The sequence below is a fragment of the Carettochelys insculpta genome, chromosome 22 (assembly GCF_033958435.1).
Source record: "Carettochelys insculpta isolate YL-2023 chromosome 22, ASM3395843v1, whole genome shotgun sequence".
Classification (NCBI taxonomy): domain Eukaryota; kingdom Metazoa; phylum Chordata; order Testudines; family Carettochelyidae; genus Carettochelys; species Carettochelys insculpta.
The window spans coordinates 22,854,547-22,875,925 of record NC_134158.1 but is presented as its reverse complement, the minus strand read 5'-3'; the positions used below and the strand labels follow the sequence as shown (position 1 = coordinate 22,875,925).

At 63.5% G+C, this 21,379-nt stretch overlaps 1 protein-coding gene across 2 annotated transcripts; it reads left to right on the top strand.

Moving 5' to 3' along the window:
• Positions 1–1,528: 1,528 nt before the first annotated feature.
• Positions 1,529–20,172, top strand: RAB4B (RAB4B, member RAS oncogene family). Of its 2 annotated transcripts, none has more exons than XM_075016671.1 (8): positions 1,529–1,641; positions 8,733–8,813; positions 12,947–13,061; positions 14,853–14,915; positions 15,240–15,394; positions 16,105–16,137; positions 16,683–16,817; positions 17,025–20,172. In XM_075016671.1, exons 1-7 carry the CDS (start codon positions 1,626–1,628, stop codon positions 16,796–16,798), a joined length of 579 nt encoding a protein of 192 aa, XP_074872772.1. In that variant the 5' UTR covers positions 1,529–1,625; the 3' UTR covers positions 16,799–16,817; positions 17,025–20,172. The 2 variants fall into 2 exon arrangements, with proteins under 2 accessions (XP_074872772.1, XP_074872771.1); XM_075016670.1 differs by having other exon boundaries at positions 16,105–16,200.
• Positions 20,173–21,379: the final 1,207 nt, after the last annotated feature.

The following is a 21,379-nucleotide window of genomic DNA, read 5'->3' as shown; positions in this document are numbered from 1 at the left end:
ATCTGCTGGGGCCAGTCCCTGCTGCTGTTGGCGGGTCTCTGCTAGTCCTTCTGGGGGAGGGGTTGCTGGCCATGCTGGGCCAACCCGAGTTCTGTTGCAGACACTGCACTGGAGCCAGGAGGTCCCTAGCTCCGAGGGTCGGTCCTGCAAGGGAGAGAACCCAGGAGTCCGGAGTCCCCTCCCCCAGTCTGTTAGGCCTCACTCCAGTCCACGAGATCGCAGCAGGGCTGGGGGCACAGGCTGCCTGTGAGCGGCACCAGCAGAGCTGTGGCGGGGGGGCTGGGATTGCAGGGGCTGCAGGTTGGCTGTGAGGGGCTGGGGCAGAGCTGGGGTGGGAGGAGCCCAGGGCTGCTGAAATCCAGCTCCCGGGGGCTGAGGGAGTTTCTCATGCAGCAGCCTCAGCCCCATCCCATGCTTGTAGCTCCCAAGCAAGGGGGGCTCTGAGTACCCCAGCCCTTGGTAGGTATTTGGGGGGCTCCCTGAGCTGCTTGGGGAGCTGAAAGGGGCAAAATTACTGGACATAGGGCTCCCCTTGTGCATGCACCCCCACCCGGCTGTGTGCAGGCCCTGGGAGAGAATCATTCCTCGTACAGGGGGCTGGTCTCACCCCTGGGCAAAGCAATACAAACAGGGCTGAGTCATGGGGCTCCAGTACCTTGCCCCCTACCCCTGCTGTCTACCCCCCAGCCCTGCCTCCACACTGGCTGTTCCAGGAACTGGCTGGCGGAGGTGTGGCTGCCCCACAGGCATGGGCTTGGCCGGTACAGTGAGTCCATGGTGCAGCCGCCTGCTACGTCCAGCAGCCCCCTGGCCCATTGTGACCCCTGCTGCCTGCAGTGAGGTCCCCTCACCAGGCTGGAGGACCCCAGGAGGGTGATTTTGCTCACTGAGGGGGGCCCTGAGGCTGGGTTGAGCAGAAGAGTGTGGATGTGGGGAGGAAACTGGTACTGAGCCAGCTGGCGCACGTTATGGGAAGCAGCAGCAACAGGTGAATGAAAGTGCTGGGGGCTTCCTCTGCAGCTGGTGCACTCCCCACACCAGCCAAGAAAGGGGGAGTAGTGAGCCCAGAGGCTGGTTCTGCCTCTGTCAGGGGCTGTCCCCAGACAGCTGGGATCTATCGTTGGTCTTTTTCCTACAGCAGCTGCCTCCCTCCATTAGGCTGCAGGGGGAGTCACCTCTTCCCCCAGTCCCCGCCCTGTCTGACCCTTATAGCCCAGGGCCCGGCCAAGGCTGCCTCTGCAGGGAACATATCCTTAGCCCAAGGGCACAGAACCAAACCTGGGGAGAGAACCCGGGAGTCCGGGCTCCCAGCCCCCACTGCCCTCCCAGCGCCAGAAGAGAACCCAGGAGTCCGGGATCCCAGCCCCCCCCACCACCACTCTAACCACCAGCCTCCACTGCCGGGAGAGAACCCAGGAGTCCGGGATCCCAGCCCCGCCCCCACACCTCGCCGTTCCCTCTAGGCCCCGCCCCTGCACCTGGATGACGTCAGACGCACGCCGGCGTGGACACGCTCAGACCCGGAAGCGCCTCCCCCGGCCGGGTCTCCGGGCGCTGCCATATTGCTGGATCCTGGGCGCCGCCATATCGCTCCCGCAGCCCTCGGCCTCCGCGCCCGCGCCAGCATGTCCGAGAGCTACGGTCAGCGGGGCTGGGTTGTGTGTTGTAGGGACCGTGGGTGGGGGCTGCGCAGGGCTGGGCTGGGTGGGCCGGGAGAGTGGGGGGATGGGGCAGTGGGTGGGGCCGCGGAGGGGTGGGGGGTTGAGCTGGGGGGCAGGGCAGTGGGTGGGGTGGGGGGTTGAGCTGTGGGTGGGCGGGGCTGGGGGGGTGCAGGGGCTGGATCCTGAGGCAGTGGGTGGGGATGGGGCAGTGGGTGGGGGGCGGGGGCCGCGGAGGGATGGGGCAGTGGGTGGGGGGCGGGGGCCGCGGAGGGGTGGGGGGGTTGAGCTGGGGGGCAGGGCAGTGGGTGGGGTGGGGGGTTGAGCTGTGGGTGGGCGGGGCTGGGGGGTGCAGGGGCTGGATCCTGAGGCAGTGGGTGGGTCTGGGCCCAGGGGGCGGTTGGTCCAAGTGGGGCGGGTAGCAGAGCAAGGTGAGGGTGTGGGCCATGGGGGGGGGCAGTTGTGACTGCGGCTGATGGGGTGGAGTGGCCCTGCAGGGGACCGGATTATGGCGAGTGGAGGGCAGGGACTGGAGCAGGGAGGGGGAGCCGCAGGGCTGACGCTGACCCACTGCAGTGCCCCAGCCTCTGGCCCCATGCTGTAGCTGGCCATGCCAGACGAGAGCTGGGGGGTTGCTTGGGGCTGGTAAAGCTGCCTGGCCTCAGTAGCCCTCTGCCAATTAGCATAATGGGCCCTTTTAGCAGGTGTGTGCAGTGCGAGGCTGGGCCGGGCCGGTCCCGGCGTGGAGAGGAGTTAACTCCCAGGGGCCCAGCAGGATGCGTCTGGGGCCATTCTTTGATCTGGGAGCTTAATAATGACCCCCCGAGCTGGGGCTGAGTTTCTGCCCGGCGGGAGCCTGCCTGTGTGCGTCACGGCTGCTCGCCTGATGCTGTGTACTCGTGCCCTGCCCACTGTCTGTGCTGGCTGGCGGGCGCTGAAGCTGCAGGGGGAAGGCTGTGAACCTTCGCATCTGAACTGCTTCCTCCGCCCCACTGCACAGCCAACCCAGGAGTCCCAGGGGTCTCAACCCTCAGGGGACTGGTTTGGCCTCCCTGGGTAGGCAGGTGGCACCTGGGCCACAGAGGTCCCAGGGTCTGCTCCCAAGGCTGGAGTTTCCCTGTGCCTGGTTTCCGCTCCAGGGGCCGTGTTTGATGGCCTGGCGTGTGCAGGGAGGTGTTCAGTGCAACAGGCATGGTGCAAACCCAAGAACCTAGGCCAGGCCTGACTCCACCTCTTCCTCCTCGCCCAGTCACTTCCCCCCATGCCAGGAACCCAACCGTTCCCCTCCTTAGGGTTGTCTGCACAAGGAGCCCCTGCGTGGCCGCTCTTATTATGCAGCAAGCCTCTTGGTCAGGGTTGGGCTGATTCACTCCAGTGATTTGGAGGGAGGCCTGGCCTGGGCTTACATGTTACTGTGGCTGAGCTGATGCAGCTTTTCAGTCGAGCCGGGGCCCCTGTGGGAGTGAGCAGCTCTTGGGAACGTGGAACGTGCGGTGGGGGGGACACAGGGGCCTTCCTCTCTCATGGAGACTGCTGCCAGTGCTAAAGTACAACCTCGAGGCCTTGTCTGTCCAGGACTTGCAGCACTTGAGCTGCCCGGTGGTTAAATGGGCCAGTTACCTCTAGTACTGGTGCAGCACCTGTGGCCCGGGAGGGGCGGCTGTGTTAGTTCTACAGGTATAAGGGCAAATCTGTGCTCCAAGGCGGGTCTGCTTAGTTACATCCCCCGGGGCGTGCCCCTGAGCTCTCGCCGGGCTGGTGCAGATGGTGCTTGGCCAGTTGAATGGCCCCTTCCATTGCTCTGGTGGGGTCAAAGCTATGGCTGTACCCTGCAGTGCCGTGATGGCTGGGTCACTCTATCTGCCAGGGCTTGGGTGGGCGTCACTCTGTCTGTAAAACAGCCACACTCCCCAGCCGACTCGGCACACGGCTGGCTGCATGAGGCCTCCGACCTGCGCTGCTGGGCGCTTCGAGCACGAAGTTTGTTTAAAACCATCTTTGTCTGCAATCTTCCTGTGGGCGAGTGGGGAATCTCCTGCCTGACTCACTGAAAGAGCCAAGGAAACCTCCTTTCTCCTCGGGCCTCGGGCCTCGCCTTGCATATCACCCGTTTCACTCCTCCTGCTGTTTGCTCAGTACCTGCGGTGCTGTTTGTGGTGCCTTCTGCAGTGCCAACGGCTGCCACGTGATGTGAGCTCAGCCCCGCAGTTACAGAGACGGGGGTGCCAGGACTGAAAGTCCTCTGAGCTCACTAATAGCCTGGCTTTCAAGATAACTGCCTCCCTTTGCTCTGCCGGCTCTGGCGCTAGGGCACAGCCCTGCCGGTTTCAGATTGGGAGACAGAAAACCAAAAGCATCAGGCGCATTATGGGAAAGCAGCGCCTGCAATGTTTGCCCTGAACACGAAGTGAGAGTGAGCTCTGAGGGGCCAATTGTTCTGTTGGGTGGAAGTGCTGTCTCGGCGCTGCCTTAGCTGGGAAGGGCGTTTTCTCCACCGCTGCCAGTACTAAATCAGACTTCGGGGTGCATGGCCCTGCCAGGAGGGCCATGGATGAGCTGGTGACCTCTCGAGGTCCCTTCCCGTCCTGGTGCTCTACAGTTGTGTGCTCTTCTGGGGGAAGCCCCGTGCCCTTCTCGGACACCGGGTGAGGCTGAGGTGACTGGCTGTCATTCCTGCCAGTCTGGTAGTTCTGCGGTCACAATGGTCTCCCGGCCTGGGGGGCTCTGACCTCCTGCTCTGGGGCATGGAAGTGCGGATGCCCCCGTTTCCTGTGAGGGCACGTGGGGTTCCCTGCTGCGAGGTTCTGCAGAGGATTAGACGCCCACAGGGGTAACGCGGGTGCATCTGGCAGGCTGAGACATTGGGACCTGGGCACATTATTCCGTCGTCGTTCTGTGCAGGGATCCTGCACCTGCCTGTGAGCCAGGGGCTCACTGTGATTGGCCCAGCGTCTGGCCTGCTTGCCGCTGCGGTCAGCGTCGATGGGGCTGTGCTCCTGTGCAAGAGAGCGGGGGGCCCTGCCGTGTACGCTGAGCCGAGAGTAAGTGAGCGGCCTGATGTGGGAGCAGGGACAGGAGGGAAGGGCTGTGGCTCAGTTCCCGGCTGTGCCAGAGGCTCCCTCTGCTGAGTGATCTCTGCTCCGTGCCTCAATTTTCCCCTCTGGGAAATGCTTTCCCCGGTGGGTGGCTACTCAGACGCACCAGCCCTGGGGCTGTAAATGTCCCTGGGGCTTCCCCCGTGCCCGCCCCCCCCCCCCCCGCCCCGGCTCGCAATGGAGCATTGATGCAGGTGAGAAGTTGCTTTAACACAGAACTGAACTTGGTGGCAAAATTGCCGTCCCCGGAGCCGTGCAGTGAATACCGAGGTGGGTGGCACAGAGCCCCCAAGCAGACACTGCTCAGCGTGTGGGCTGGTGCCGTGTCCCTGAGCCAGCCCTGCTTGGCAGCCCTGTGTCGGAGGCTGGAAGTGCTCACGCTCCTCCTCTTGCATGTCTTATAACCCAGTAAATGGGAGCGATGGGCGTGTGGCTGTGTAACTGGTGCCTCAGGAGCTGCACATCTGCCCTGGGCCCCGGCGAGGTGTGTGGGGAGTGGCGCAGCTCGGCTGTCACGGCTGCAGATTGGGCCAGAACTCTCCATAGAATCAGAAGGTCTTGGGCCTGGAAGAGACCCCAGGGGCTCATCAAGGGCAGCCCCCAGCAGAATCAACCCCAGCTACTGGCCGCAGAAGATCTTCTGGGGCGCTGTGTTGTGCATGGTGCGTTCCGGGGTCAATGTTGAACCCCAACGCTTTGCAAGCCACAAGCGTTAAGCAGTGTCGGCAGGAGGAGCGTGTCTGTGGGCATTCTGCAGTGAGGCCAGGGACCACCGTCAGTGGCTGCAATATCTGTTCTAGGTACACGCTTAGCATACCTAGAATAGCATCGGCTGTCAGCGTTCCCAGTAAGGGTAGATGTAGCCTATATCATCCCAGCCGGGACCTTGTCAAGCTGGGACTTAAAAACCTCCAGGGATGGAGAATCCACCACCTCTCTAGGCAACGCATTCCAGAGCTTCACCACTTGCCTGGGGAAATAGCTTTTCCTCATATGCAACCTACACCTCCCCCTCTGTAACTTCAGGCCATTGCTGCTTGTTCTGCTGCCTGTCACCACTGAGAACAGCCTCTCTCCAGCCTCTTTAGAGCTCCCGTTCAGGAAGTTGGAGGCTGCTGTCAAATCACCCCTCAGTCTTCTCTTCTGCAAACTAAATAGACCCAAATCCCTCAGCTGCTCCTCATGGGTCATGTGCTCCAGCCCTTAATCATTTTTGTTGCCCTCTGCTTAACCCACTCAAGCACATCCACATCCTCTCTATACTGGGGGTCCCAGAACTGGATGCAATACTCCAGCTGTGGCCTCATTAGTGCTGAGTAGAGGGGAATAACAACTTCTCTAGATCTGCTGGAAATGCTCCTCCTAATGCCTCCCAATACGCCGTTAGCCTTCTTGGCTACAAGGGCGCAGTGTTCACTCGTATCCGGCCTCTCATCCAGGTCTCATCCCCAGGTCCTTTTCCGCTGCACGGCTACTTAGCCAGTTGGTCCCCAGCCTGTAACAGGGCTTGGGATTCTTCCGTCCCAAGTGCAGGACTCTGCACTTCTCCTTGTTGACCCTCATCTGATTTCTTTTGGCCCAGTCCTCCGATTTATCTCGGTCATTCTGGACCCTCTCCCTACCCTTATGCCTCCTGGTTACAAGCCACCACTTGAGTAGCTCTGGTGTGGGTCCAGCTGCAAGGCCTCTGCTTTGCGAGTTCATCCCAGACGTGCCTGTGTAACGTGATGGGAGACGGTGGATTTATAAGCAAAGTGCCAGTGAGAGGGACTCAAACAGCCACTTGCAGAGTCCTGAGTCTGCTGGCTGGTCTCCGCTGGGAGTGAACGTCAGCATCACGACTTCTCGTAGGGTGTGAACAGTCTGGGCCTCACTGCGCTGCTGGGGCGGGAAACACCTCCTCTTGCCTTCTCTCCCAGCTCCTCCAGTGCAGCTCTTAGTGGCACCAGCGTGGAGGGGCCTGGAACTGCATGGTTCGGTGCGCGCCTCGCCAGCGTGCAAGGTCCATCGGGCTACTTTCTCCTCCCGCTTCCGAAGGGAGATTCCCATTAATGGGATGGGGGTTTTTGGCCTCCTGTGTTTTCCTGGAGCAGCAGCCCAGGTGCCAAGCTCTGGGAAGGTCGGCCAAGGACTCCTGGTGTCTCAGGAGTGCAGGCAAGCTGCTCTGCCAGATCCCTGCTGGCTCACTGGTCGGGGGTGTGGGGTGGGTTCAAAGGGACAGTGTGGCCTAGTGGGTAGGATGTACACTGGGCATTGGATACCTGGCTTGGTCTGCAGCCCTGCCACAGCTGGCAGCGTGCACTAGAGCACAGCTGTGTGAGCGCTGCGGCGGGCGGGATTGCTGCGTACACAAGGACCCCTGTGCCGGCTTTAATCTTGCTAGTGTACCCAAAAATAGCTGCAGAGCCGCGGCTGCTTGACTGCCAGCCCAGCGGCATGAGCCGGCGCGGAACCTCGGGGTACAGATGGGCATCTCTGCCTTCCACCACCACCCTGCGGGAGCGTGTCAGGCTGGTGCGGCTGTGCCCAGACTGGGAGAACTCTGTGTCTGGGGCAGGGGCTCTGGGCCTTGCCGACAAGCTGCTGGCTACAGGTTTCAGTCTGAGCCATAGATGGCTCCTGGCAGAGCAGCTGGAGGGAGCTGGTGTCTGCGAGGGGCCTATGGGATTCAGCCCCAGGGCGCCCTTGGGCGGGGGGAACCAGCCCAGTTCTGTCTGGTGCCCAAACATGGGAGAGGGGTGCTGGGGTGTGCCCTAGGAAATCCATTGGGCTGCTCAGTGTCTCACTGGCGCTCGCGCTGTTTCTGTCCTTCCCTCGGACTGTGGCGAACGCCTGTGTTCCTTGCACCATGAGCGTAGCTCCGGAGAAAGCTGAGGGCCTGAACTGCCCGGCCTCCGCTGCTAATCTGGGCTCCAGTTGCTTATGGATGAGCTGCCAGGCTGGAGCAGGCCCATGGTTTGTCTCGGCCCATGTGCGGGCTCCTGTGGGGGTTGGCAGTAGGTGCCTCGAGGACAGCAGTGGCCGTGGGCTGAGCTGGCCCCATGTTGCATCCTGTGCTTGTTGCCAGCAGTCGGCTTGGTAAAGCCCTGAAGCAGGAGGCGGGTTAAGGCCCTTCTGAAACTGCCCTTCAGCTGCAATGGGCTGGGCAACTCCCGTCCACGGTGCCTGCTCCCAAGGCCGTGCAGCAGGGAGTTCCCCACTGTAAGGGCGGGTGGGAAAACCTGCCCTTTGGCCGCTTTCACCTGCGCTGCTGTTTAATCACGTCGCAGGCCTGCTGGGGCAGCTCTTATCCAGAGTGGCCATTTTACCATCTCCGCCTGCTCATCTCTCTACGCTAGCAGTCCCGCTGGCTTCACGAGGTCAGGGTCAGGCCCTGATCCTTCCCAGCAGCGTCTGGTGAACCCCGTCTAGTTCTGTAATAACCCAGGGATTCAAGCCTGTGACCTCGCAGGCTGTGTGCTGGAGTGAGCCCAAACCCCTCAACCCTGACTCCTGGGGCCTCCTTCCTCTGCTCTGAGAGTCGGCTTGGTGCTCAGGCGGCTCCTGCATTGTAACAATGCTGTGCATGCCTGGCTGCTGTCTCGGTGCTGGGCTGGGAGCAGAAGGGTGAGGTGTGGAGCACAGAACCAATGGGTAAGATAACAGCAGTGCACAAAGGCACCAGGCTGTGATGTGACCCCTCTGCTGCGCCAGGGGCTGTACGTGTCCCTGCCTCAGTCAGATCACCATTGGGCCAGACAGGAGAGAGGTGGGAAAAGGCGATGGCAGGATCCCTTCTATGGAGGTGCAGAGAAATTAGGTGACGTGCCAGGGTCACATGAGGCACTTTACACAGGGGAGACCTGAACTTGATGTCCACGTGAGCCTCTAAAGCTCGGGTGAGACGCTGCAGAGCGTTCTGTCACCTCACCGGCCCCCTTACGCAGCTCGCGCTGCCAGCCCTCCGGAGCACTACAAGTCTGCTGCTTTTCCTTTGCAGATTTCCTCTTCAAGTTCCTGGTGATAGGGAGTGCTGGGACCGGGAAGTCCTGTCTGCTCCATCAGTTCATCGAGAGCAAATGTAAGTGGTGTCCCTGCGGGGGCCGTGTTTGCATTGCTTGGAAGTTGTCGCTGTTTCCTCCTGTCTGACACCTTCACGTGCGCCGCCTCAGCACGGTTTTGCCAAACAAAGGCTGGGCTTGTTCCACAGCCCTGGAAGGAGCTCTCCAGGGGAGAATGGGGCTGGGCTTTGCCCATCCGAGTGTGTGAGACTTCAGAGCTGGGGAAGGGGGGTTTGAATGGGAAAATGAAATGCCTCAGCTAGAGCAGTGTTTCTTAAACTCTGTTCCGCAGCACACCGGTGTGCTGTGACAAGCACCTAGGGTGTGCCCTGAGCGTCTGGCACTTTTCTGAGATCATACGCTGCTGATCCACGTTTTCCATTATTTAAAGTAGATACCACATTACTGGTGGGATACCTGGTTAAATGACTGTGATGGATTGGCAGGGTGTGTGTGAGACTCAGGCTGGATGTGTGTGTGACAGGCAGAGCAGCTCCCAGAGGCTAAGGATGACCCCTGGGGCTGTAACCTCAACTGGCAAGTAACACCTGACATAAAGACAGAGCAGGGAAGCAGTAAAGTAGCACTTTGAAGACTAACAAAATAATTTATTAGGTGATGAGCTTTTGTGGGACAGAGCCACTTCTTCAGACCAGAGCCAGACCAGAACAGACTCGATATTTAAGGCACAGAGAACCAAAAACAGTAATCAAGGTTGACAAATCAGGAGAAAAAAGATCAAGGTGAGCAAATCAGAGAGTGGAGGGGCAGGGGAGGGGGAGTAAGTCAAGAATTAGATTAAGCCAGGTATGCAAAAGAGCCCTTATAATGACCCAGAAAATTCACATCCCGGTTCAAACCACATGGTTTGAATATATAGGGCTCTTTTGCATGCTTGGCTTAATCTAATTCTTGACTTACTCCCCCTCCCCTCCACTCTCTGATTTGCTCACCTTGATTACTGTTTTTGGTTCTCTGTGTCTTGACTATTGAGTCTGTTCTGGTCTGGCTCTGGTCTGAAGAAGTGGGTCTGTCCCACGAAAGCTCATCACCTAATAAATCATTTTGTTAGTCTTTAAAGTGCTACTATGCTGCTGTTTTGGTTTGATAGTACATAGATTAGCGCGGCTTTCTCTCTGTTACTAAAGAGCAGGGAGGAGCCGAGCTGGGTTTGAATGGGAGGTAGCAGTTCGAAGCGGGGGGGGGTGGGGGGAGAGTTGGAAGGCAGCCAGCCTGCCTGTGCTGAGAGGGAAGCTACACTCCAGATGGGGCACTCCTTGGGCCCCTCTCCCCGGGATGGGTTGGAATGACTGTCTGCTGGCTGTACTGACACCTCTGTGCTGAGCTGGGCCTCTGTCGCCTGATAAACTTCCCATTCTACCTGCTGAGGGAGAGTCCTTCCTGCCTGCGGCCGGGGTGCAGAGCTTGGGGACCTCCGAACCCCATCACAATGACGTCATTTGTTTGTGCCGTGTATGTTGCTGTTGGTTTTTCGAAGAAAGTTTCCATAGGTGTCCTGGGTAAAATAAATTGGTGCTTGGTGTTCTGCGGTCTCAAACACTAAGCGGCACTGGACTAGATTAACTGGCATTTCGATGCAAAACCCCTCTGCCTTGAGGCTTTCACTGCAAACATCTGTGGTCACCCACTTACAGCCTTGTATTCCAAAGGGGCTCTCTTGGCCGAATCTGTCCCGCACTCGTGTGCTGGGTGAACGGGGCCACGGAAATGCACCGGGAGCTTTGTGGAAATGCACAAACCAGCCTGTGTCCTCGCTGTGTGCAGGGGTTGGCCCTGGGTGGGAAGCTGCCCGTGTGGCGCTCGTGTTCTGCTTTCTGTTGAGGTGACGTGACTCCCGCACCTGGGAGCTGGCACGAGCAGCTCCGAGTGCTGCATGGGAAGCACGCTCTGCTAACCACCGCACAGGCTCAACACCCCCTAGCCCCACAGCAGGGCTGGGGCAGGGCTGGCTGGGACCAGCAGTGCAGGGGGGTTTGGCAGCTGGTGTGACAGGAGGCCCACTGCTGCTGCAGGAACATGCACTGCAGGCAGCTCTGGGCAGGAGCCTGACGGGCCTGGGTGCCTACGGCTGCCTGCTGGAGACCGGGCTGGATATTCCACTAAACCCTGTAGACAAAGTGCAATTTTCTGGGCTTAAATCAAAGGAGAAAGTCCAGGGCTGGGCTGGTGGAGGCTGTGGGTCGGGGTGAGGGGCACCGGGAGGGCTTGGGGGCCCGGGGCTGAGCTGGGCTGGTGGGGACTGTGGGTCAGGGTGAGGGGCACCGGAAGGGCTTGGGGGCCCGGGGCTGAGCTGAGCTGTTGGGGGCTGTGGGTCGGGGTGAGGGGCACCGGCAGGGCTGGGTTGAGCTGGCAGGGGCTGCAGGATAGGGGTGAGGGGCACTGGCAGGGCTGGGCTGGGCTGGCGGGGGCTGCAGGATGGGGGTGAGGGGCACCGGCTGGGCTGGTCTGGGCTGGTGGGGGCTGCAGGATGGGGGTGAAGGGCACCGGCTGGGCTGGTCTGGGCTGGTGGGGGCTGCAGGATGGGGGTGAAGGGCACCGGCTGGGCAGGGCTGGTCTGGGCTGGCGGGGGCTGCAGGATGGGAGTGAGGGGCACCGGCTGGGCAGGGCTGGTCTGGGCTGGCGGGGGCTGCAGGATGGGGTGAGGGGCACTGGCAGGGCTGGTCTGGGCTGGCGGGGGCTGCAGGATGGGGGTGAGGGGCACCGGCTGGGCAGGGCTGGTCTGGGCTGGCGGGGGCTGCAGGATGGGGGTGAGGGGCACCGGCTGGGCAGGGCTGGTCTGGGCTGGCGGGGGCTGCAGGATGGGGGTGAGGGGCACCGGCTGGGCAGGGCTGGTCTGGGCTGGCGGGGGCTGCAGGATGGGGGTGAAGGGCACCGGCTGGGCAGGGCTGGTCTGGGCTGGTGGGGGCTGCAGGATGGGGGTGAGGGGCACCGGCAGGGCTGGGCTGGTCTGGGCTGGCGGGGGCTGCAGGATGGGGGTGAGGGGCACCGGCTGGGCTGGGCTGGGCTGGGCTGGCGGGGGCTGCAGGATGGGGGTGAAGGGAACCGGCAGGGCTGGGTTGGGCTGGCGGGGGCTGCAGGATGGGAGTGAGGGGCACCGGCTGGGCTGGGCTGGGCTGGTGGGGGCTGCAGGATGGGGGTGAGGGGCACCGGCAGGGCTGGGTTGGGCTGGTGGGGGCTGCAGGATGGGGGTGAGGGGCACCGGCTGGGCTGGGCTGGTGGGGGCTGCAGGATGGGGGTGAGGGGCACCGGCAGGGCTGGGTTGGGCTGGTGGGGGCTGCAGGATGGGGGTGAGGGGCACCGGCTGGGCTGGGCTGGGCTGGCGGGGGCTGCAGGATGTGGGTGAGGGGCACCGGCAGGGATACAGCCTCTCGTACTGAGCGTCTCTTGCTGACCATGTATTGCTCCCGGAAGCCCCAGCGTGGTGTAAGTGACTCCCAGCCCCGCTTGACCCTGTTTGCCAGCTGGGCCCTCCCGTCTGCCTCGGAGCCGGCGCTCAGCAGTCGCAGACAGGTTGTGGCTCCAGAGCGGGGCTGGGCAGTGATTTTTGACTGAGGCCACTCCAGGCGCTTGGTAAGCAGCCCAGGGCCATGTGCTTCCCTGGTATCAATGGAGGTTGGGGCGGACGGGCACTCGCCGGAGCGGGTGTGGGCACAGGAGGTTTGAGCTGTGACTGTGGCAGGCGTGCAGGAATGGGGGGAGGACAGGGCTGGCAGAAGGGTGGGCCGGGTGCCAGGCTCAGGCTCGCTGCCTGCCAAGTCCCCACACAGCTGAATTGCCAGGTGAGGGGGCCACGTGCTCTGCAGGTTGCGATCTCCTGGGAGGCGGGTGCTGGTGGCGTCTGCACCTCAAGCACAGTCCCGGCAGCTCCCACTGGCTGGTTGCCCATTGCGCGGGAGCGAGGGCAGCACACGAAGCCCCCCCCAGCTTGCGCCTAGCAGAGCTCATGGCCCCACAGCCGGCTGGGGCCCAGGGTGGCCCAGAAACAGTGCTGATTTGCCCCCTGGGATCAGGCCCACAGGCTGGGCTTTCTCACCCCACTGAAGGGTGTTGACTGTAGACTGGCTGCATCCTCGTTCCAGCGCAGCAGTGGCTGGTCCTCTCCCCCCCACTGATGGGCCTCTCCCTTCTCCAGTCAAGCAGGATTCCAACCACACGATCGGCGTGGAGTTCGGCTCCAAGGTGGTCAACGTCGGTGGGAAGACGGTGAAGCTGCAGATCTGGGATACGGCCGGGCAGGAGAGGTTTAGGTAAGAGAATCGGCCCAGCCAGTGACAATCTGAAACGTCTGGGGGGTAACGTCGCCAGGGCGTGCACCACGGCCACCACTTTCCTCACTGCGGCTGGGGGATGGGCACAATGCTGTATGAGTCCCAGAAGCCTGTAACAGGGGAGTGGGGTGGGTGGGTGGGTGTGTGTGTGTGTGAGAGAGAGAGAGAGAGACAGACGCAGAGGAGGTGGGTGGTGTGAGAGAAGCAGCTGGGGGAGTGCACAGCAACCTGTGATATTACAGGGATTGCTTCCCCTGGAGGTGCAGCCACCTCTGGGGTGGGACATGGCAGATGGGCACCAGCGCTGTACAACACTGCACAGGTGCAGCACAGGGCATGGGGAGGCCTGTTTGTAGCTCGTGCTGCACAAGAGACAGTCCCTTCCCTGTAGAAGTCACAGGGCAAACAGACAAGAGCCAGAGAAGACTGGAGGGGAAACTGAGCCACAGGGACCAGGGACTCACCCATGGTCATGAGGCAGGTCAGTGGCAGAGCTGGGACTGAAGCAGGGTCCCCCGAATTCCAGGCCAGTGGCCTACGCACTAGACCTTGCTCCTGCCAAGCCACCTACTTCCTCTGCCACGTCCTGTTTGGAGCCACTTCTGTGGGTGAGTAGAAACGACGCAGGCCCCAGGGCCAGCTTCCTTGGCGGGCTGTGAGCTGGCCCAGGTCTGTGGCTTTGGTCAGGTGCAGCAGTGGGTCCTCTCCTCTGCTGGGTCCGGGAGCCCCGAGGGAAACTGTGGGTGTCTTTGAGAGGGGGGGGTCCCCTTTCCTGGGCCAGGGCAGAGATGGCCCCTCTTCTCCATGGGCCTGTGGGAGGCGTGACCTGGCCCCGCTTGGGTGTTGGGTGTGATACAGGGAGGCTGGCTGGGCTTGGGGAAGAGGGGACGGTCCTGTCCCTCCCTGGGGATCTGGCTCTGGCCTTGCCCTGGTGCGTGTGGGCCGGCTGGCTTGGGGAGCGCTGCTGGGGCGGGGCTGTCCTGAAGTGTGGCACACTGAGGCCCTGGCCGGGCGGGTGGGAGGGGGCAGTCATGCTCTCAGAGCTCTTGCTCTTGCCCCTGCCGCTGGCAGTTAGTCAGGAAGTGGTGCTTGGCCAGAGCCACCAGGCAGAGTGAGAGCGGCTCCCTAATGCACTGGCCTCCCCTGCCACTGCTGGTTCTCCCAGCTGGGCCCTGCTGCCGCCCAGCCTGGTTGGTCTCTGCAGCCCACCCACCTCTCCTGGCCGGGAAACAGAACTGCTGCAAGGGGCCACTGCCCTGCCCGCTGGGTTCTCGCCTCGCCCGCTGCTGCCACCCCACTGGGAGAGCGGCCCCTGGGCGTAGGGCCAGGTGGGTGCGGGCGGCATTTCTCCCCTGCGGCTCGCTCCGGGCTCTGGGTCCTGTCAGCTCCCAGGACGCTTGTGCCAGGGGTGATGGGGCAGCTGCTTCTGGCTGAGAGGGGTCTGTGGGGCAGGGGCCCACACCACCACCCCCTGGGGGAGCCGCCCCCACTGAGGCTTGTGTGGTGGATCCCTGACTCAGCGCTGGGGCAGGTTGGCCGTGTCTAAGAGGAGCCGGCCCTGTCTGTTCTGGAGTAGCTGCCAAACCCCCCACATCATGCTGGGCTTGGCCTGTTGGCTGCCACCAGCACCCCACTTTGCCATGGGTCTGCCCCCCCCCCCCGCGTCTGACTTGGCCTGCGGATATCAGAGCACTGGGGCTGAGAGCTCTCTGGAAGGGCTGCGTCCCTGCCGCCTGCCCTTTGCCCTGACATGCCCTCCTCATCTTCTAGGTCGGTGACCAGGAGCTACTACCGTGGGGCGGCCGGGGCCTTGCTGGCGTACGACATCACCAGGTGGGTGTCCAGAGCAGCTCCCGCCGGCCTGGCGCCCTGGCCCAGCACTAGCTTAAATCCACGCGCTAGAGCAAGCCTCTGCTCTGGGCTGAGCATCTGCCCGGCGGGGCAAGCTGGCCATGTGCCGTCCTGCCCTCCCCCACCCCCCGTGGAGGATTGGCCTTCGGCCAGGGCCTGCCCGCCCTGCAGGCACCGCACAGGGAGTCCCTGCTTTGCCGGCCCCTCCAGACAGTCCCCATGCGGTAGGTCGGGGAGAGGGCCTGAGTTGGGGGGAGCGTCCTCAGGGAATGGGGAAGAGCAGCTGCCCCTCGCCCTGTGTTCCAGCCGCGAGACCTACAACACGCTGACCCACTGGCTGACGGACGCCCGGACACTCGCCAGCCCCAGCATCGTCCTCCTCCTCTGCGGGAACAAGAAGGACCTGGACGCCGACCGGGAAGTGACCTTCCTGGAAGCCTCCCGCTTCGCGCAAGAGAACGGTAACGGGCAAGGCGGGGCTCGGGCTCGTTAGCGTTCGCTGGCACTGGCCTGTCCCTGGGGGGGTCTGCTCCGGCTGAGGCCCTCTCAGGGCTGCCTGCTTTGCTGTGGCGCTGGGGCCTCATACCGCCCTGCAGCCAGGCGGCTCCAGCCCGGCAGGGTGCGGGGGGGCTTGCTCCACGTGGCCCGTGCTGGAGGGCGCAGTGGGGCTGTGCGCTGGGACACCACAGTCCTTGCCAGGCCAGCACTCTTGAGGGACTGGGGCTCTGCCCAGTTCCAGCTGGGGGGATCCCATCCTGCCCCCTTCTCCCCTCCCTAGGCGCCAGGCAGCTGCTCTGTGGCGAAGCACCCTGGGGGTTGTGTTCACACCAACTTAGGGCAGTGAAGGCTGTTAGACAGATGCCAGGTTAGACCCCGATGAGCGTCTGCCTTGTGCAGCTGCTGTGACCCCCAGCACCGGCACTATTTGTGCACAAGGGGATGCTTGGCTCCCTCCCCCACCAGGCAGGCAGAGGGGAAGTGCTGCTCTGTGTGTGTGGGGGGGGGGGGGGGGGAGGGGGGGAGGGGCATGGCGCTGGCCCTGGTACACGTGCCAGGTGCTGGACAGGCTGCCTGGGCTCCAGCCGCCCGTGCACCCCGTGGGCTTGGCCAGGGTGGTGGCAGAAGAGTTGTTTTCCCAGCGCTGACGGGCCGGTCGCCCTTCCCTCGGCAGAGCTCATGTTCCTCGAGACCAGCGCGCTGACCGGTGAGAACGTGGAAGAGGCTTTCTTAAAGTGTGCCAGGACCATCCTGAACAAAATTGAGTCAGGTGGGCGGCTGGGGGGGCCGGGCCAGCAGGCGAGGGGCTGGCAAGGCCAAGCCCTTTCCAACCTCAGTGCCTCAGCCAGGAGGGGAATGTTCTAAGGAGACAGTTAGTTATTCTAGGGCCCTGGCTGAGGGCTCCTACCCCGTTCAGACCCCCGACTCCCTCTTCCATGCACCCCCCAACTCGCCAGTGCCAGGTGCTGCACAGGCTGCAGCCGAGACCAGGGCAGTCATGGTGGGAGGCCCAAGGGCAGGTGGCCGGCGTTTGACCCAGTTCCTGGGGCGCTGACCCCCACTGAAGCAATGAGGCTGTCGGACTTGCCCAGCCTGTTCTCTGGAGCTTGCCAGGGTTTGCTCCCACCCTGATCGAAGGGCCAGCCGCTGCCGGAGTCTGGGACGGGAGCACCAAGGCCAGGGGTTGTCCGGCTGTGTGAGAGTCCTGGGCGAGGCCCTTCCCGCTGGCTGAGTGCAGCTCTGTCCCGTTAGGCGAGCTGGACCCTGAGAGGATGGGCTCCGGGATCCAGTACGGCGACGCCTCCCTGCGCCACCTGAAGCAGCCGCGTGGAGCCCAGGCACAAAGCAAGCAGCCCTGCAGCTGCTGAGGCTGCCCAGCGTCTGTCTGTAAGTGGGCTGGGACGGGAGGGGGCAGCTGGGCTGGGCTGCCTGTGCAGGGGGGACAGAGCTGGCAGGAGCTCAGCGCTTGGCCCCTCACCCCCGGGACCGGCGCCCAGCTCCGGCCTGGGCTGACCCTCCTCTCCCCTGCCCAGCGCTGGGCTGTGGCCAGTTGGGCCCTCCAGGGCTCAAGCTCTTTCTTCTCTCTCTCCCCAGGACTGTGCGCCTCACTCGCTGAGCCCCAGCTTCCCGAGCCGGGCGCCGGCCACCCGCCGGCCAGGGACGCAGACTGGCCACAGCCTTGATGGGGTCGTTGGGTGCTTGCTGCCCGGCCTGGTGCAGTGCTGACACAGGTGCTGAAGTGCAGCACCCCGGCCGGCCTCCGGTAGCGCAGGGCCACTCTTCCCGGCGAGGCTGCAGTTAACACCGGGCTGGGAGTGGGTTCAGGATGGTGTCCCTCTGCCCTGGCACCCCATGCTAGGCTGGGCTTTGACAATCTTGCACAGCGCCAGGAGAGCCGCTCCCTGCAGCTCGCAGGCAGGCTGGGCCGGGCGGGCGTTGCTGTTACTGTCTGTGCAGAGCTGGGCTCTGCCTCCGCCCTGGCTGCTTTCCCCCAAGCCTGCAAGCACTTGGCTTGGAGCGCTCCCTCCCCGGCTGGCAGGACCTCCCGGTGACAGGCGGGCTCCTGGGGCTGGGGTGGGACCTGCTCTCCAGTGCTGCTGCTGCTGCTGCTTCAGTGCATTGTTGACCTATGTCCTGCTGAGTGTGGTCCCAGTTGCGCAAGAGCCAGGCCGGGAGCTCGTGGTTGCTGCTGGGCGCTGGCTCCCTTGGGCAGGCGGCAGGGCCCAGGCTGCTGTCTCACCAGCTGAGTTCAACCCCCGGAGCACCCACAGGCAGGGCCAGGGGCTGGCTGGAGCCCAGCCCTGCTGGGAAGAGACCAGTGCTGAAGTGACAAGCTCCCAAGGCCTCTCGAAAGCCAGTAGTGTCTGGGCCCCTGAATCTCCTAGTACTCTGAGTGCTTGTCTGGTCACGGGGGGCTGCTGGCTCCGGTGGGCTCCCAGCAGGCCCAGGGAGGCACATCTCTGGCTGGCTGGAACTGTTGGCCAGCTGTTGGTGTGACGCCAGCCGCAGGGTTGGATGTGAAATGACGCTGGTCTGCTCTGCCCTCCTGGGGTCCCAGGCATATCGCCTGCACCGCTTCCCCACCCCCTCGCCTCTCCTGCCAGCTGCCATCCCCACCCCCACCCTCCTCCGGCTCCGCTGAGGTGGCCGGGCTGAGGCCCAGACCGGCCCAAACGCTGCATGTGCCCCCCCCCCCCCCGCTCCTCTGCTGAGCCAGCGATGCTCCGTAAGCAGCCCGAGGTGGCTGTCCTGGGCGTCTCGCCTCAGTGCTTGGACTTGGGCATCTGGGTTGTGCTGCCTCTTCCCCCCTCAGCAGCGCCAGCGGCCTTGTTCCCACAGGCGCGTTGGCTGGGGTTGAGCGAGGGCACTGCCTTTCGTTAGTGGGGCAAATGGAGCCACAGGCAAACCTCAGTGGGCTCAACTGCCCCGAGCCAGCAGCAAGAAGCCCACTTTTCACCCAGCCCGGCCAGCGGGTTTGCTTTGTACGAGGGCAGCACCTTTGTGTTCCCTCTGGCAAGGCACCAGCCCCAGCTTCCCCGTGAACCTGAGTAGCTTTGAGTGCCCTGGCCCTCTGGCAGGTGCTCCATCGCGGCCCTTCGCACGGCATCAGCGGCAGGCCAGGAAAAGTACCAACCCCTGCTCCTGGAGAGCGGGGGCCCAGCCTTTCCCGGCTGGGGAGCTTGCGGAGGAGCACGTGCGGGAAGGGGGGTGGGCGGGAGCTTGTCGCCCGTGGGGGAGGACCAAGTGGCGGGTGTGACCCAAGTTCTCCCCTCTGATTCCTGGGCAGGGGGAAGATGCGGGGAAATTTATGTGAATAGTGAAAAATGCCCAACGCCCGTCTCTCACAGCGGCTGAGGGGCCAGTGCCCAGCTCCTGCCCGCTGCTAGCGTGGCGGCAGGTGCTGTTTTCAAGGCAAAGGTGACGGCTCTGCTGGGAGGAACAATGTAAGCGTAGCTCTGCACAAAGCACAGGGTCTCGTTACAGATGGAGACCCCTCGGTGGCAGGGCTGAGAACAGAATGGGGTCCAGGCCCCCGGCTGGGGAGCTCAGATAAACCCTGCAGGGGCTGGGGGAGCCTGAGCTACAGGGTGACCATCGGCTGCAGCCGGCTGTGGAACCGGTGGTGTCCGCAGACTGGAGCCGCCCAGCGCTGCCTGCAGCAGAAATGCCTCCAGCTGCGAGGGAAAGCAGCACGTGCCCAGGCCCGGCTCAGAGCTGCAGGAAGTCCCTGTTGTGCTGTGCACGAGGCGGGGGAAGTGGCCCTGGGGGGTTGCTGTGCAGGCCGGGCCCTTTCAGAGCTGTTAATGGGAAGTTGGGCTCTCTCCGAGTGCTGCTGGAAATCCTGCACTCCTGGCTCAAAAGCTTCACGGGACATGGGGGAGCTGGTGCCGCAGCCTGTGACTGGGGCTCACACCCTCAGCAGCAAAGCCCAGTGGGGAGTGGGGGGCCTTCCACTTAGAAGCGGTACGACTTCTGCGCTCCCCTGCCTCAGCCGGGGGCGTGGGGATTCTGGGCTGAGCAGGGTCCATATAACCCCAATGAAGCCCCCGTCTCGTACGGCCGTTCCCATTGCTGCCCCCCTGCGGAGCTGGGTTCCTGCTACGCTCCCTGTGACCGAGGAGCGTGTTGCCCTGCCCTGGTCTCCCACCCACCGCTCGGCAGGCCATGAGCTGGAGGCCCTTAGGGCAGCACCGACGTGCGCACTCCCCTTTCCTCTCAAAGCCAGGCCTGCCGTGGGGGCAGCTGTCACTGTGCTTGCGGTTGGGTCTGGCAGCTGCTGGTGCCCGGGACCTCTCGCAGCAGCCATGGTGGGGTCGTGCCAGCCTCCTGTGTGCTGGGGCTGGGCTGTACCCCCTCCCCGCCCTGGGGCTGTGTCCGCCTGTGAGGGAGGCACGGCAGAGGGAGAGCCCTTGAGCCAGCCCCACCTTGCCCCTTCTAGGGGTGCCTGGCCCTAGCTGGGCCTGGTTCAAAGGCTGCTGTCTGGGCAGGGAGGGAGCCGGGGCCGAGCTTCATCCGGGAGCTTCGTCTGCTTCAGCTGCTGCTATTTATGGCAGAGCCGCCTGCTGCGTTCGGGGCCTTCCTCCTGCTCACATCCGTCCTCTTTGGCAGCTGAGGGCCGGGGGAGAAAGCGGGGCTCCGGCTGGCGCGGCCCTGGGTGCACTTTGTTTTCTTCTCGGGGAAAGACAAACCCTCTGCCTGCGGGCAGGGAGAACGTGATTGCTACATAAAGTATTGTTTTCCAGCCGGGGCTGCTAGCGTCTCTTTGCTGGGGAGCCTGGCCCAGAGCAGCTTGGCGCTAGGCGCTGTACAGCAGCAAGCTCAGGGGCTTGCCCGGGGAGGGGAGAGGAACAGAACCTCGGAGCTGGGCATTGCAGCCGCAGCTCTCATGGCCAGGCCTGGCCCCTTTCTCTTTTGTCTGGTGCTCGCTCACCCCACCTGGCTCCATGGGCAGGGGCGGGCACTGCCCTGCAGCCTTTCACCCCCAGCTGCTTCCTGCCCAGTGGCTGGGACTGGCCCTCTGTCCCCCAGCAGCAGCAGTGTGCCTGGTCTAGAGCTCTCCCTACCACACAATAGTGGGCCTTCGGGCCCGTGGTGTCTGCGTGCTCACCTCTGGCCCTGCTTCCGCTGCGCCTAGGGGCATCTGCTCAGGAGCTGCTGCTCCTGGCGGGAGCTGAGCATTGCATGGGAGCTCCCAGCAGCCAGCCCTGGACTAGGGCTCCAGGGGTCACACCCTGTGGCCGGCTGTGCCCCCAGCATTCCTCCTCCTGACTGTCACCAAGCTGGGGCCAGGGGCCCAGGGAGAGCAGAACACCCCCACGCCCGGTCGGCCGTCTCCCAGCCCTGCAGCAGCTGGAGTTGGAACGTTTCCTGGCCCCACGGCCGTGAGCTCAGCTGGGCCTGGCTCAGGGAATTGGGGGCGGGGGTGTGTCTCTGGAAACCAGCTCCCTCGAGCTTGGCACCCCGTGGCCTGTACTCAGGGCCAGACTAGGCCATGGCTGTGGTGCCCTGGATCCCGGCTGGGCTCAGCTCCCTCAGTGCCAGTGCCAAGGGCCTGCACCCTACCCGCAGGTGGTTTCTAGGGTTTGCAATGGGCCTTGGTGGCATTCGGAAGCCTCCCTCTGCTGTTAGTGCAGCTGGGGGGGGTGCACAAGTGGAGCTGGCTGGCGCACAACCTTGGGGGCCCTCATTCTTGGGGGCCACGAGGCCAGGTGCCATGAAAGGCCATGGGCCCTCCTGCCTCAAGGAGACCCGGAGCCTGGTGCCCCTACCCTGTCTGAGCCCTTTACCAGCCTCTGGGGCGTGCAGGGGGTAGGGGGCAGGCCCTGATCCACCTCAGGTGGTCAGAGGGGGCAGGGAAGGGGCTGGCACTGACACCCCCCCCCACCAGCAGGCAGAGGGGTGCACACTGACCCCCTGGTGGGTGGAGGGGCTGGGGAGCCAGCACTAAG